This window comes from Elgaria multicarinata, chromosome 7 (genome assembly GCF_023053635.1).
Source record: "Elgaria multicarinata webbii isolate HBS135686 ecotype San Diego chromosome 7, rElgMul1.1.pri, whole genome shotgun sequence".
Taxonomy (NCBI): domain Eukaryota; kingdom Metazoa; phylum Chordata; class Lepidosauria; order Squamata; family Anguidae; genus Elgaria; species Elgaria multicarinata.
The window spans coordinates 87,078,059-87,095,041 of NC_086177.1; the positions used below are offsets into that span (position 1 = coordinate 87,078,059).

Sequence of the window (16,983 nt, forward strand, 5' to 3'; positions counted from 1 at the left end):
ATTAATTGCTTTTCCTCTAGAATAATTGCATACAGCTGAAGAGTGGGATTTTTATCCTGTTTTACTTGAGCATTTGCCTTATAGAATTTTGCTTCAAAACAGCAACCATGTGTACACACAGTTGGAAATAACTAAGTAATGAGAGCTTCTAGGAATTTTATGTTATAAGAAAATTAGAACGAATTATTTCAGCAGTTAAAGATGTCAGAGCATGTAGAGCTAAGCACTGTTAGGGCTAAACATTTAAAAGTTTCATTATTCTGCCCTCATTTAATGAATAATGTTAAACTGTCAAACATATACTATTGATCTCTTCTTGCTGCTTTATGCATGTTGACCAGAGCATATACAAAAAGTTAGCGTATTTGCTTATGATTGAAGTTCATAAAGTTTGCTTTAATACGTCCAATTTGTGAATTATTTCCTGTGCTATTATAATAAACTTAGACATATTCGGTCAAGTTCATAAACTGTGTTGCACCTGCATATCTATTAGTTTATCTTTTTTAGTCATTGTTTATGTAACTAAGAAACTAAAAATGCTTCAGTATTTTTTAAAAATTGTGCCAATACATAGATTAAATTGGCATATTCAGCTCCAACTTGTTATTTTTTGGTATGGATAATGTGTCACAGCTGTTTTAGTGCACCTGTTTCCTGCCCAATCATATTCACCAATAGTAAAATTTAATTTGTCGTCGTCTTTTCTACACAGTAATGATAGTTTATGTGTATTTAAGACTAATGTTGACTAATGGCAAATGTTTGTCATATTGTTACACAGCTCACTGAAATGCAAGCTGAAAGTAGTTATTACAGTCCACAGAAAGTAAAATCCAAAGAAATAATATGCTGGGAACAAGAAGGAACTACGGTTGAGGTAATTTTCCATTACTTCCGTACATATATTATTTTGTAGTAAATGTCTTGGCATCGGTATTTTTTCATCAGCATCATTATTTTGTACTTGCAGTTACAATATTGATTTTATATTATTCTATTATTGGACTGATATAATAACTGAAAAGTCCCTGTTTTTGGACTGCAGCAATACTAATACATACTAACTATTGTATGTTTAAATTTGGTATACATTATGGTTATTCTCCTATTTTAATCACCTCTTAATTAAGTATAACAACTAGCTACAATAATTCTGCAAATAAATTAATTCACAAAACTGTTAATTTTACTGAGATGGTTTGTACAAAGATGTGCTGGATTGCAACTATAAAGACTGACTATTGACTCTCTTCCAATTTGTTTACACACTGCTGCAACATTCCTCAGGATGTTAATTTTTCCCCTCTAGGTCCTCATGAGTGGCGAACCTTTCTTTGATTGCCAAATAGGCTTTGTTAGTTGCCAAGCTCTTTGTCTTAAAGGAATAATGGGAATTAAAGATTTTGAGGAGAATATGAATAGAAGTGATACAGTAAGTGCAATGTATATTTTATTGGAATTCAGACATACTACTAATTGTTATAGTGACTGAAAATACATTTTAGAACTTTTAAAAAGATACTTGCTGGGGATCCAAAGAGCTACACGATTTGTTCCATGTACCCAAGCAGGCTTTGAACTCACATTTCTCATACAGGAGACTGCCATGCTACATGGCATGCAGTTTTTGAAACTGAAAAGACTTTCAAACAATTTGTGTGGGGGGTGGGGGTGGGGAGGCTGCATTTCAGAGAAAACAAAAATCCCAATAGTAATATGTGCAAGAGCGCCTTTGAGCATGCTTACAGTAGGTCTTTGGATCCAATTCTTGGTTTTAGAGTAGAGAACAATTGTCTTCTGTAGGAAACTGTGATGGTAGTTTCATTTAACAAGCTAATAATGTGAAAGACATGTGACTTTTCTTTATGAGTGTTAAATTTATACAAGTCCTGGTATTACATACTGTGCTAATTATTTACCTCGGATTTTTAAAGTTATTTGTGTTTATTTGTGTCTTTTTTGAAAATGTGATTTTATTGGTTTATCAAATATATCACAACATCAACAACTATAAGTATAATAAACATAACTTTAAAAATAGAAGACTAAATAAGGTGTTTTCTTCATTGGGTGAATATGTTACATTTTGTTGCTTGATAGTTCTTATCAAAGCGTTCTAATACAAGCAGGGTAAAAGGTTATCTTAATGGTTTTGGTTGGAGATTCCTCCTGGGATCTTGTTACGATGGGTTAGGCAGTGTAAATGCACTATTTCCCAGATGTTGGAGATGTAGCTGTGAATTGTAAAACCAGTGCTGGGTCTATTTGTTCATTATACTACTAGGGTTAATACCTATGACGCAAATCCTGTGTGGCAAAATCGGGAAATGCCTCTGTTGCTGAGGCAGCAGATGTCTAGGCAACAGTGATGCTCCCTCTCCATCCACACACCAATTCAGACCAAGGGCAAAATATTGGCTTAATTTGCTTTCAGTGAAGTTGACATTCAGACAAATCTGACTTGCTGCAAAGTGCTGCTGTGTTATCATGGCTGGTTAGCCATTGTGTGATCAGAGTGCTGGACTAGATGGACCCTTGGTCTGATCCAGCATGGCACTTTTTATGTTCTTATCATGTAAACTGCATGCTCTTTTGCTGGGATTACAAGTTGAAGAAAGATAAAAACATTTCATATTGGGCCTGTAAACTGGTAACACCCCTCCCAAAACCCTGCAAAAGCCATAAAGGTACCTATAGGAGTAGCCTTTCAACCTTGAAAAGCCTATTTCTCATCTCAAAAATGGTGAAGTGTTAAAATTTGATCAAAACCAATCAGAAGGCCCCAAATATACAAAATAGCAATCATCACCAGCCTAACCAAGCTTGATCATATCTTCTGAATTACCAGGTTCCAGGATGTTATATTGTTCAGCTATGGAATTAAAACTGGAAACATTTTGAACTTTTTTTTTAGTTTTCCTTTGCCAGTTGCCATATTATATATGGAAAATAAGAATTCCTTCAGATTCCACACTGAAGAACCTATTCATTTTGTTTTGTGTATATGTTATTTTTTTATCCTCTATATATTACTGCTTATTTCTGCCTTCTTCTTCTTCTTTTTTTTAAAAAGGACACTTACTTTTTCCACTGTGGAGAAAATTTGAGCACAAAAGGGATGACATACCTTACCAATTCACTATTTGATTACAGAAGTCCTGAAAACAATGGGGTTCGTGCAGAATTCATTTTGGATGCAGCTGCTCATAAGGTCTTTCCCCCCTTTATTTGAATTTGTTGATTCAATGTTTACATCCTATGGCTTATTTTACCAACTTCTGTGTTCAGTAGCCTGATTGTGGACATGGCATTACTCATTGTTTCTTCTAAAATACTTTGTCAATTGTTTCACGTTGATCTCTATGCCAGGAAGGGTATATAAGAGTTATGCCTCAATAGGTTGTCAAATTTATCTCCCTTGTAGTTTACAGAAAAGAGGTCAGAACTTATTTAGGCATTAGTCTCCCTTGTAAGTAATTCTTTTTGAGCTAAGTGGAATTTATATATGGAGAAAATGAATGACTGAATGAGCAGCTTCTGGAACTTCAGCAGAGGTGGAATAGAAATTGAAGGAGTAAATGGATAAAATACCCAATCTTGCATGGTGGATAAAGGAGTCCTTGGTTCAAATCCTTCATTACTATGAAGCTCATTGAGTTGCTGTAGGCAAGTTGCTTCTACAACATGAGCTATTTTATAAGGTTTTGGGGAATATAAACAAAGAGAAACTTAGGCCATAGCTAGACCGGGCGATATCCTGGAGCGATTCCCAGGATTGTCCCTGTGCGTCCACATGACGCACAGGGGATCCTGGGAGCAGGGAGGGATGATCCCTCCCTCTCCCCGGGATCTTGCCCTACCCTTTGAGCCTGCTTTTTCCATGGTCTTGGGCTGATCCCAAGACTGCAGAATATGTGTGCGGGCGCCACGGTTTGTCCCGGCTCCTTGCGGTTACTCACGAGGAGCCGGGAGCTCTGCACCCATTGGGGTGTAGTGGGGGGAGTGGGCAAAATGGTTAAAAAAAAGACTTACCTCTTGTGCACAAGCGCTCGTGCGCTCGTCTCCTTTAAGGAAAAACAAAACAAAATGTTGACGCGATGTCCTCTCCCTCCGAGGCCATCGCACGCTGCGTGTAAACGGGGAGATCTTACAATAAAAATATTGCAAGATCTTCATCCCTCCGTCACGCTAGAGCTGGTAGTAAGCTGCCTTGAGCTTCTTGTAGGAAGAACAGGATACCAAAGTGCGAAATTAAAATGAGCCTAGCCGTATTCTCACTATATTTGTATTTATTATTCTCACTATATTTGTACTTAGGCATGAATATCAGAGTACAAACTACAAAAGCTATATTTCCAACGAGAAGAGACACGCATAAAATAATTGATGAGTTAATGTTATCAGGGTGTATATGTCAGTCCCTCAAAATAAGCACCAACATATAAAAAAAGTATCTATCAACTTAATGTAGTTAATACCCTGCATATGGAGGAACTTATTTATCCTTCCTGATCTAGGCATCTTTCCCAGTTAGTTATGTAGGACATTTATTTGCGTAAGATTGCAAAAGGCCTATACAGGTCTTCCTTTTCTGAACTGGAACCATGGGAAGAGTAGAAGTTGAGGCCTCACAAAAGAAGAACTGGGCCCCAACGGGGCCTCCTCTCCATTTGCCCCTTATTTTCTCCCCCTCAGGAAATTTAGCAGTTTCAAGGTTTGTGCGTTTTATTTTTTCTACAAAACACCTGTTCTTAAAAATCGAAGTTGGCGTTTTTGGGGTGTGTGTGTGTGTGTGTGCAAGTAGCTCACCTTGCCTAGGGTGCAAAATAGTCTGGCACCGGCCCTGCTCTCACACAGTGGCTCCCTAGCAGCTGGTATTCAGTGGCACACTGCTTCTGAAAGTATTGTGAGGTAGTGAAAAGCTCTTCACTTTCTCCACCCCATTCATAATTTGTTAGATCTCTAGGCTGGCTCCCCTGAGTCATTTCCCCTCCTAAACAAAAATGCTACGTATAGCTGAATTTTTTCTTTTAGGTATAATACTCCAACCCTATCATAATTTTGTTTTACCTTCTATGATAACCATGTTGTGATGGGGCAATCAGTGTTCAAACTATGGCTGCAGCATAGATTCTTATAAGGGCATTATGATATAGACAGTTTTATTTTTAACCCCTTTCTTAATGAGCTCTAATATGGAATTTACCTTTTTTGCAGTTGCTGCACACCGTTGATATTTTTTTTTAGCTATCCACCATGACTCTAAGGTCTCTTTCCTATTTAGTCATTACCACTTCACACCCCATTAGTTTATTTGTGAAGTGAGGGTTTTTTTGCCCTGTGTGCATCACTTAAACTTAATTACACAGCCACATTTGCCGTGTTGTTGTCTTTTCACTCAGTTTGGGGGAGATCCTTCAGGTAAATGGGTTTCTAAACTCCTTTCTAAACCTGGCCACAAGTTAAATAGCACTGATCCTAATACAGATCCTTTAGGGATGCCAGTTCTTACTTACTTCCATTGTGAGAAATGTCTGTTCATTATATAAACTTTATGTCAACTTCCTGATCCTTTTTAGAGCTGGAGAAGAAAGAAACTCAGTGAACCCCATGAATCTACATACAGCCCAATAAACTCATCTTGTTCAAACTGCAAATTCACCTTTATTGGTGGTTTTTATAGATTCCCCTCACCTAATATCAACTTTCAAGTCTAATGGCATGATTATTACTTATGGTTCATTGCTTCCTATAAAGACATGAGCAAACAAGTTCTTAATGAGTCTAAATAAATCTAATTGTTTTCTAGATGCATTTCGTAAAACATTTTGTAAGTTACAAATGTTTAGATTTTAAGTTTGCATTAGTCAGCTGGTTTACTAGGAAGCGAGAGGTCAAATTGAGATTTTTTTTACTGCACTAAAGATACTAATTAACTAGCTGCTATTGGTAAAAGTGGACAAAACATCCAGAAGAGTTATAGATGTGCTTTTGTGTAGCCTAATATAGATGTTGCATTAGCTATCTGAAGGATGAATTCTTTGACTAACCTCTGTTCTTTGTTTTGATAAGCTTTACCATGTATTCATGCATAAACCCAAACAAACATATATCTCTAGTACTTGGATATAGCTCTGATACCATTGGGTTGTAATCTCAAGATTCTTTCTTAACAGAACATTAGTTGTATGTACTTTGCTTTGTTGGTAGGAGATGTACACAGAGATAACCGGAATGCAGAGGTTTGGAGCTTTCTACATGGATTATCTGTACACAATGGAGAGCACCAGTGGCAAAGGTACTTAATTTCTTTGTTTGCTTTCTCTTTGAATAACAGAAACAAAGGCTTCTTCAGAGGCACCTGACAGTCCTTGACCGACTGTCCTCAGATTTACCTTTTAAGGCCTAATTTGGAATCTAGTCTGACTTGCTGGGAATTCAAACGTGCTTGTTTGTCTGTCGACTGACCCACCAACTCCTTTCCTTATTCTGAATTTTCACATGTACAGCCTGAGGGCTTTCTTTATGCAATTTGGTATCATCATATGTGTGTTGGATTTAGATTTAGGAAACTTGGGTTCCAATCTTCACTCAACAGAGTGACTTTGGGTTGTTGTGGGATATATTTGGGAATGGGATGAAGAAGATGGGATTAAAAATTCCATACTACGACTGGCAGCCTGATCCCATGCCTTTTTACTTAGAGATGGATTTAGAATCATAGAATCGTAGAGTTAGAAAGGACCTCAGAGGTCATCTGGTCCAACCCTATGCCGATGCAGGAAACCCACTACTACAGCATCCCTAATAGGTGACCATCTAGCCTCTGCCTAACATCCCATCCCCTTGCCCTTCTTTTAAACTAAATAAGGTGGAGGGGCAACTAAATGATGACATAGCTCTTCAGCAGCTTTTAATGCAAAATTTGCAAGTTTTATACAAGTAATTGAGTCTATAGATGAATGGATTTTAACTACCTTTTGTGATTGTTTTAAAGTATGATCTCTAATTTTAAGAGGCATTGTAGCATAGTATTAGAAACATAAATTTGATTCCTTGGTTCAAATGTCCGCTCAGTATTGCCATTTACCACCAATTGTTTCCTCATATCTGTTAAAGATGGGAAGAGAGGAGGTTGAAGCTCCCTGTGAAAACTAATGGGGATGTATTGCAGAGATGGTTGCCCGTCTCACTTGCTCATCTGTGAGGGCAGTTAGGTGGGTGAGTACATGAGAGAGGGCCTTTTCTCAGTGGCCCCACATCTCTGGAAGAAGTTGCTATCAGGAGTCTGCCAGGCCCCATCATTGCAGGCTTTTAGGAAGCCCTGAAGACCTACTTCTTTACTCTGGCCTTCCTCTAATTATGTTTTATCAGACTGGGTTTAAGCTGCAGTTTGTGTTGTAACACCCATATGCTGACGTTTGTTGTTTTGTGGGATTTTTGCTGCTTTTATTATCGTATTGGGTTTTTATTTTTTATTTTTTTATATGCATTTTAATATTGGCTGCCACCTTGGGAGGGCTCCTTCCCTGAAAGGCAGCCTATAAATAATTTGAAGAAATAAATATAAACAAGTAGTAATAGTTATGACATATAGAACAAATGTTGTTTCTGTATTGTTTCCCTGATGCAGCTTATAGCAGCTTTGGGAGGGGCAATTGAAATTGTAAAAATGATACAGGGAAAGGGTTAAACACCACTCCATGCCACTATTGCTTGTGGAAATTGGCAGACCACGCAGCTTCATTCAATAAAAGAGGGGAAAAACCGTTCAGGAGCACTGAAACCAGATCTCCTATATCATATGTAGTATAATCTCTAAAGAGAAATTACTTTGTGTCCATTTTTGTTAAGTAGCATTACATTCTTTATAGCTCATTCTGTAAACATTTCTAATTAACCTGTGATAATGGCAGTAAAATATTTTTTCCACCTCGCATTTTCCTAGTGCATATTACCTGCCTGACAAAATAAAATACTGTACTTTTAGTGTCTGGAAATCAGCCAGATGTGACTTCAGTGAAGAATGAAGACTTTGGCAATGTTCAGGAGATGTCTACAAAAAGCCTTATTATAGGTCCTCTCAGTCTTCGACTTGATAGCAGTGCAGTGCACAGGATTATGAAAATGATTGTTTGTGCTCTAGAACATGAATATGAGCCATATAGCAAGTCTAAACTAGGTATGTTCTGTATTAATGCTTTTTGTTAAAAAAAACACTATTAAAGTAGGTGAATTTCAGTGTAAAGATGTTACCCGCAAGTAGTGTGTGTATGAAAGTTTGGCAGGAAATTCATTTGAGCCTGTTCAGTGTTGCCTGTGATAAGGGTTCAGAGGAAATTAATCTGGAGCATAGCAGTGTTACAAGCTGGCCAATGTAGTGCCTAGGGAACTAACACAGTGCCTTTTGAGAGGTGAAGATATCAGATGGTATCATAGCAGTTCAGTTTTTAGGATTCCATGGAGAATGCAAATTCTGACATAGGAATATCTTAATTATTATTATCCTATTTCTTCAGTCCTAAGACACACTTTCCCCCCATATGAAATCTCTAAAAATGGGGTGCGTCTTAGAATCGTGGGTGTGTCTTAGCGTTTTTTTCTCTTTTGGTGGTACTGAAATTAGTGTGCGTCTTACAATTGATGGTGTCTTACAATCGAAGAAATACGGTATTACCTATATACAGTAGCACCCTGGTGCTTTACAGAGAATGACAGAATAGTTCCCCACCCCAAGAGTTTACACTCTTAAAGCAGATACATGGAAGACAGCTGAGGAAAGGAAGGGAAATAGAACAAGGGCTAAACTGGGGAAGAATATGTGATTATTACATTTAGATGTACTAATAAGCCTTAGTTATAGTATGAAACCGTGAAAGTTAAAAATAATTAAACATTGGGTTAAAATGAGCTATGATGAACTTTTAAAAGCAAATATATAAATGCTGAGAATGATTCTGCTACCTGTAGTGGGAAATGCAGCATGGGAAATCATTTTTGCTTTTGTAAAATATATACATTTAGAAGTAGTAGTTAAACTACAATATAGTAGTTAAATATGTTATTGGGCAAACAATTTAATCATTATGCTACATTTGAGTAATTCTAATTTATTATAGATTTTGTAGATGGAGCTAAAGCTATGCCAACCTCAGAAGAAGTAGGAGCTTTGGAGGAATATATTCCAACTCGAATCACAAACTTTTCAATTCTGAAATGTACTATTACAATCCCTATGGCTGAATTCAACTTGCTGGGCCATTTGTTGCCTATAATCATGGGTCAAAAGGTAGTATAATGTCTGCCATAAGCTAAATATTTGGAATTAAAACACGCACCTACTTGGCTAGATATGCTTATTTCATATAGGCCGTTGCTAGATGAGGGTTTAGCCCGGGCTGAAACCCAGGCTCACCCCTGTGCATGCAGATGACACACAGGAGATCCCAGGGTCAGGCCGTGCTAAACCCTCCCTTGACCTGGGATAACCGGATCCACTTTTGGCCTATTTTTTCCGCAGCCCTGGGCTGAGCCCGGGGCTGCGGAAAGTCTAGCAGCTTCCGCGGCTTTTCCCGGCTACGTGGCTTACTCACGAGTAGCCAGGAGAAGCCGCGCACTGGGCACAGCGCTCCTATGGGGTGCTGTGCCCATTGGGCCGGGGCGAGGGAATCACGGGGGAGAGATGGGGGCCGGGGGGCAAGCAGGGGGCGAGTGAGCGGGCAAGCGGGGGGTGAGTGGGCGGGTGAGCAAGCGGGTGAGTGGGGGGTGAGAGGACGGGCAATCGAGCGGGGCGAGCAGACTGGTGAGCGGGGGACATCAGACGTTGGGGGGAAATCAGGGGCAGGGGGAGCAGGGAACCCTTTTTTTTTTAAAGGCCTTACCTTCTCGTTGGTGCGCTCTTGCGCACATATGCCTTTAATTTTTTAAAAAATGGCTGATGCGATGGGGCTTTCCCTTACCCCGTCGCATGTTACGTCTAGCTAGGGGCGACGGGCCGCGCTAGCTGCAGCGCGGCGTTGCCCCTACTCCCCATCGGATTACCAGGTAGTTCTAGCAAGGCCCATAGATTAACATAGTGTGTTTATATTTGTATACATGTCAAACTGCTGAGAAATTTGACTTTTCAAGCATCTGTAGTAAATAAAGTCTTATTTGGAGGTGTGTGTCTTTATTTTTACAATGTGGGTTATGTTACATTAATTTGGCCTTTATATTTTTTCCACTGTATTCCCTGAAGAGTTCAAGCAGCTTCTTAAATACTACGAATCTTCAGCCTTTACGCCCTCTGCCTTGTATCCAACTACTGGTGGACAAAATGGTCCTGGAACACTCCGTGCCAATGTATGCTGAACAGCTTGTGCAAACTGTCAGCAGCCTTAGCCAACCATCTGATAACTTACTTCACTATTGTTATGCACACTGCTATCTTAAGGTAATTTTATTGTACACTGAAAATAGCTTTGACTTCACAGAAGTACTGTTACACCAATGTCTTGCTAATGTCACAGAATCATATAAATGTATTATGTTTGGATTTATTTGATACTTTGAGTCAGGGTTAACGTTCGAATTCATCATGATGTGTTAATTTTATGTTATTACGTTATTTCCTTTTGTGCCTTACGTTATTTTCTAAAGTATGGAAAAATAAGTTAGCTTTAAACACTGAAATGTGTTGTATAAGTACTTATATTTTATGCTATAGTACAGCTTAATCTTTGTTTCCTTTCAGATATTTAGTTTTCAGGCAAGGCTGTCTTCATTGGATATGAATGGATCTTACAGTTCACCAGCTTCAATTATTCCCCCATTCAGTACTGCTGTTTATGGCAAAATGCTTAAACTTCCTAAATATTGGTGAGTATTAAATGCTTAATATTGGAAGACACTATATATGTGATGACATCGCTAGCATTACAGTATGCCCCTTGTGTGTGCACGTGTAGACATACAATAGTTCTCCAGCAGTTAGTAGTATATATTGACTTTCTCCATAAAACATTGCTCTGTTTGGATATATTACTAAAGCTCTTATTACTATTCAGCAGTCCCTCTTTCTTGTTGAAATTTTAAGTGTTTGGTACTAATGGATAATTATTGCTATACACTTGTTTCCATTCTTTTTGAAATGAATGCCATAGTTTAGCTGATGCTAAAACATATGTGTAGAAAATATCTTTTCTTACTCAAATCAGTATCAGCTAACCATGGTATGACATCAATAGTAATATCTTGTTAAGTAATCCAGACAGGAGTGTGTTCGTTATTTGCACTCATAGAATCATAGAATAGTAGAGTTGAAAGGGGCCTATAAGGCCATCGAGTCCAACCCACTGAATTTGTAAAAGTTATTTTAATCCTGACATCAGTGGTACATTGTCATATTTTCATAAAAGCTACTAAAATGTTGTAATATATTCTTTGCCTTACTTTATTTTCTTGCTTTTTTGCATGGATCCTGAAATCTAATATTCTATTGAATTAATGATGTTTGTTTTGTTTGTTTTTGTTTACTTTTATCCACATGGATTCTGCTACAATGGCAGATATTCAATGGACTGCTTCTGTTATAGTATTTGAGAAAGCTGTGAGGTTCTTCTGCTTTGCGATGAATAGCTACACTTTAATAAACACATATGTAATTGATTTATCACCAGGCTATGGTAGTTAATTCTACTTAGTCATCTGTTTTGTGGGTACCTCACAATACAAACAATTAATTTATTCAAATGAATTGCTTTCCATTCTTTGAGCTATCATTTCATTGAGGAAAAATGCCTTAGTGAAACAGTTTAGATTTTAAATGTACGGCAAGGGTGACAATACATAGTATGTCTCTTTTGTGAAAAGGAGTACTATTCTCCAAAGTACTTCAGGGTGCTATTCTTGGCCCTCAGCCAGAGAACCACTTTACATGCATGGGTATATGTGCCGGCAGCTAGGGCGGCTGCTATTGAGAAACTGTCCTGCTGTGTACATGGATATTGCTGCATATTTTTCTGATGATGGAGCCCTGTTTTAGTAAATAAAAACATTCTAGAATGCTGTACAAATAATTTTGATGCCCAAATAACTCATATATATGTATGCAGAGATACACACATACTCAATGTTCCATATTCCAGTCTGGGTTCTGATCTGGTTACGGGACTGAATCAGCCTTGGTTGGTGATGGATGACCTTTATCGAGAGAGGGACAGGGGGAATGCAACCCTGTTAAGCCTGCTCGATCTCTCATCAGCTTTTGATACCATCAACCATGGTATCCTCCTGGATCGACTCCGTGGGATGGGCATTGGAGGCACTGTGTTACAGTGGTTCCGGTCCTACCTATGGGGTCATTTTCAGAGAGTAGCATTGGGTGTGACCACTCCTCGGCCCCTTGGCAATTGAGCTATGGAGTGCTGCAGGTCACCATCTTGTCCCCAACATCTATATGAAGCCATTGGGAGCAGTCATTAGGGGATTTGGAGCTAAATGCCATCAATACTGAGGGAACTGCACTGGCTGCCTATTCGCTACCGGGCCAGGTTTAAAGTTCTTGTACTTAAGCCCTAAACAACTTGGGACCAGGATACCTGAGAGAGTGCCTTCTCTCCTACCAACCTGCCCGGTCACTGAGGTCATACGAGGGTCTGCTCCTGGTGGTTCCACATAGATCCATCCTCGGATTGGAGTCCACCAGGGGAAGAGCCTTCAGCGTGGTGGCTCTCCACCTGTGGAATTCCCTGCCTCTGGAGGTCAGGCAGGCACCAACTTTGTACTCCTTTCGGCGCCTCCTGAAAACGTCATTATTTGAGGAATCCTTTCCTTAATGTCCAGCCATGAGTCACTGTATTTTAAGTGTTTCATTCTGTTTTTATTTTCATTTTATCTTGTACACTGCTCCAAAATTTTCAATGGGGAGCAGTATATAAATATTGTAAATAATTAAATAAATGTTGAAAGCATCTTTGTACTCAGATCTGCCAAGTTGGATATCTTAGAGTACTTGCTCAAAATATGTACATATTTTGCTTTTTTTGATACTAGTATTTTGAAGCTAGTTTGTATGGTACAATTAAGACAAAACAAAGCTAAACTTATGCATGCATTAGTTCAGAATGGAAATACATCGATCTTTATTTATATTCATCCGTACTTTTGTAGCTCAGTGCAATGAGACGCCCAGGCAGCTTTAGCTACTGGGTGGTATAGAAATAAAATCAATCAGTAAATAAAATGATTGATCTGGATAAAATCATTGCCTTTTCTTAATTTATGCTAAGAATGTAAACCAAAAAATAATAATTTGAGGTAACGAAGAAGAAATAAATGAGTCCTGCAGTCACATTGTTAAATGAAGTGTAGTATGAAGTGAATAAAAGTCCAGATGAAATACATCAAATAGCACTTGAACTAAATAGAAATCAGCATGCGGACTGAGAGCTTCATTGAAGTCATGCAATGAGTGGGAACTAGTCTGGGAGAATAACCTGGAAATGTCATTAAACTTCAACTCTTTTTTTTAAATTATACCACCTGCTTTATTTGGATTTTGAGATTTCACATTCCAGAGTTGCTTAAAGTACACACATCTGATGATACATATGTTCTATATACACAACAGGCCATAGTTTTTAAAAACAAAGACATTTTATGAACTGTTATGGAATCCCCTAGGTAGTATGTTTTGAATTAGCAGTGAAAATCTCAACTTTATTTCTGACATAAATCTGCAAAATAGCTTTCATTTTTCTTGTTTAAAAATAATTCCAAACGATATATATCCAATATATGGTATTACTGTAATATTTGCACTTTTCAAATTGTATTTGAAGAACTTGGGTAACATACTTCATTGCCTAGATGAAATAACATCGTTAGAGATGGATAATATTAGCTAAAGGATTTGCAGTCAGTAGTAGAAAATAATACTATGAAGTATGCTACTTTCAATTCTTGTTTATGATACTAAGATAGATTGAATATTTCAGAGCAATAAATAATTTTAATTTATATACATGATTTTATAGTAGCTTATTAATTACCACACTGAATTCAATTAAAAGTTATTTTAGGATTAATTTCTGAAGGCTAGAATTCGAGGGTGTTGTGAAAAGGCAAATGGAGAAAGAGTAAAAAGGGGGACAAAGTAGTTGCAGAGAGGACAAAGCAAGCTACCCACATTAAATTATACTATAAAATTGTTTGTAATTTTGATTATTGCCACTTTAAATGTATAAAACAGTCTTCAGAGGTATAAGGATATTGTGGAATTAGCATATAAATTGGTTTCTTTTGGTTTTCAGTCTATACCTCTCTTAAACCCATGAAGTGCAGAATAAGAGCAGTATTAAGGCAACATATTTGTGGAGATACTAGTCACAAATGAGATTTAGGGACCTCCAAGCTTCCACAGAAAACACTTTTCCAATTCTAACCAGTTGCCACCATCCCACTTTTAAAAGTGGATGTGGGAAAATTTATTTTCCACAATAGTCCGGGGGGTGGGGGGATTATGAACTAAACCCCTTGTGGGAAACAAAACTCCTTAGAGGTATAAAAAGTATTTACACTCTATATCTCACAGGGGAGAGACATGACTTACACATGCACATTTGAGCTAGTGATCGTTTAGGCACTGGGCCTTCTAAAATGGAGTCTCTCTTGAACAAACTTCTCCACAATTATGCCAGCTGAGGGTGAGAATTGATCTCCTCACCTGTCTTCATTCCAGCCTTATGCTGCTCTAGCTGTGCTGCAGTGAACTCCCCAGTATTAGGAAGCTAGGTGTTTATGTGTCATGTGACTTGCTCAGTCATGATGGGGACTGTAGCTAAATTTATTTATTTATTTATTTATTGCATTTTTATACCGCCCAATAGCTGAAGCGCCCTGGGCGGTTCACAAAAACTAAAACCATTCAAAGTATAAAACAAACAGTATAAAAACATGATATAAAAACACATTAAAAACTGATTAAAATCATACCATACATGATTAAAACATCTGTAAAACATCCTAAAAACATTCTAAAATTTCACTGGATAGGCCTGCCTAAATTTCTGAGGTTGCAGTGTTCTCATGTTTCACTGACCTAGTCCTGTTTTAGTAACAGAAGCATTGTATGAACTTGGGACTAGAGTACATGATGAGCCACCAGCATTGCTATAATTGACCTTACCTAAAACAGCAGTGAATGTTCTGTCAGTGTGCATTGGGAGAAAAGGATATAGGAGTGTGTCCCAAATGCTGAGGAATGCTGAATTAGGCGCTTTAGAGCAAAAGCATTGTCTATTTACTCTTGAAAATGCTAGTTTGTACCTATGTCGTTTTAAAGATTTGAACGATTATTCCTGATGCTTATGTAAGTAACCAACATCAGTTTTTCCATACAATTCTACTCCATTCCATTCCAGGCTTTTTACACTAATTTGAGGATACATTTTTAGTAGTATTCTGTCTTTATCTACCTAAAAGAAATGCACTTCAGGAGAAGATCTTAAATATAACATTAATTATTTTATTCCTTTGACATTTATAAATACATGTAAACAATTTTTTATTATGGATTCCAGAGTGGTTAACATGTTTAAAATAATTTTGAAAACTTCCCAGATCCATCAGAATTACTAATTTAAATGTAGGTGATCTTTAGTTATTTTGCCTAATGTTTGGACTGCTTAAGTTCCTTACACTCATTCACAAATTTTAGCACAGTGAGTAGTCATCTTCTGCTTGCTGTTGCTGGACTGAAGCCCAGAAAAGAGAGACTACTTCCTCATCCTCAGATTCCAAGTTTTTGTTTTGTTTTTCCAGACTGTCTTGAACATTTGCTCTTGGTCTCACATAGCAGATAGAGTTAAAATATTTTTTCTTCTGGTTTTATTATGGATTCTGATTATCTTGTATTATTATTTGTAATAAAGATTCTGAAGTTCCAGATGTAGCAAAACAATTCAGATGCTAGTCATCTAATTTATCACAGTTATAATCATAATATTGCCTTAGAGTCATATTGTGTCATAAGTTATAGTGTGATATGTTTTACCCACAGGGTAACACATGATGTTTGAAAAATATGTTTTTGGTACCAATGTGCGCAGTTGGAAACTCTTGACTGGTCTCGCTAAAATGTTTGCTTTCATGCAGTTGTATCCAGTTGACAGAAGTTTTTTTAATCCGGAAGAGGCTTATGCAAAGTCAACAGGGAAGGGTACAATTTTCAGCAATTCTCCCTCCCTTCTATAGTTATCCTGTGCCACCTCCACACTGTTCAGGAAGGTCACCTAACCCTCTGATGCAGTTTAGGGAGGGAGGCTGCAGGGAAGAGGAGAAATCACCCTAAACAGTCCTTACTCCCCTCATTGATCCACTGATTGATCCAGCAGAAGTTTCCAAGACCCTTGTGTCAGCAGAGAGAAACTGAAATGTTAAGTTGCTGACATATTACAAAATTGTGTAACTTGTCTCTAATACCTGTATCAGAGGACTGGGAAATTGCAAATATAACAACAATTTCTAATGGTTCACAAGAGCTCCAGAGATTGGTTGGATGTTTTTAAATAAAAATTATCTGGAAGGTGTGGGTGGCCAGGAAATTACTGCACTTTGAATTTTGCCTGGAAGCTGATAGCTAATGCAGTTGAGTGGGAATACTATTATATGTTTCCTGTGTCCCACACGGATAACAATTGAGCAGCAGTGTTCTGAACTAGGTACAGAATTTTAACCAGTTTCAGCATCCATGCAGTTCTCCTTTGGTATATTGTGCCCATTTGCTTTTAGTAAACCCCAGGGCATACTTTTATCCTTAGTATTACTCTTAGAGTCTACTGCTAATGGTCTTTATTAATAAAATGTGTTCTTGAGTATGTGTAAAACACACACAATTTTAAAAGTTAGCACTTGTTTGTATGGCTTTTCAGGTTGTGAAAACAGGCATGATGTTAGTGTAAGGTCTGCGGAGACAGCAACAGCTATGGGGCATATCTAGAA

General features: G+C 37.8%; 1 protein-coding gene across 1 annotated transcript in view; it reads left to right on the plus strand.

The window, feature by feature from the left end:
- Positions 1–16,983, plus strand: part of VPS13B (vacuolar protein sorting 13 homolog B) — a 434,090-nt gene that overhangs the window by 55,856 nt on the left and 361,251 nt on the right. The window contains exons 9-16 of the mRNA XM_063130990.1: positions 785–880; positions 1,313–1,435; positions 3,077–3,214; positions 6,214–6,301; positions 7,994–8,185; positions 9,123–9,292; positions 10,241–10,435; positions 10,736–10,860. Coding sequence (XP_062987060.1) covers positions 785–880; positions 1,313–1,435; positions 3,077–3,214; positions 6,214–6,301; positions 7,994–8,185; positions 9,123–9,292; positions 10,241–10,435; positions 10,736–10,860 — 1,127 coding nt within the window. The remainder of the gene's footprint in view (positions 1–784; positions 881–1,312; positions 1,436–3,076; positions 3,215–6,213; positions 6,302–7,993; positions 8,186–9,122; positions 9,293–10,240; positions 10,436–10,735; positions 10,861–16,983) is intronic.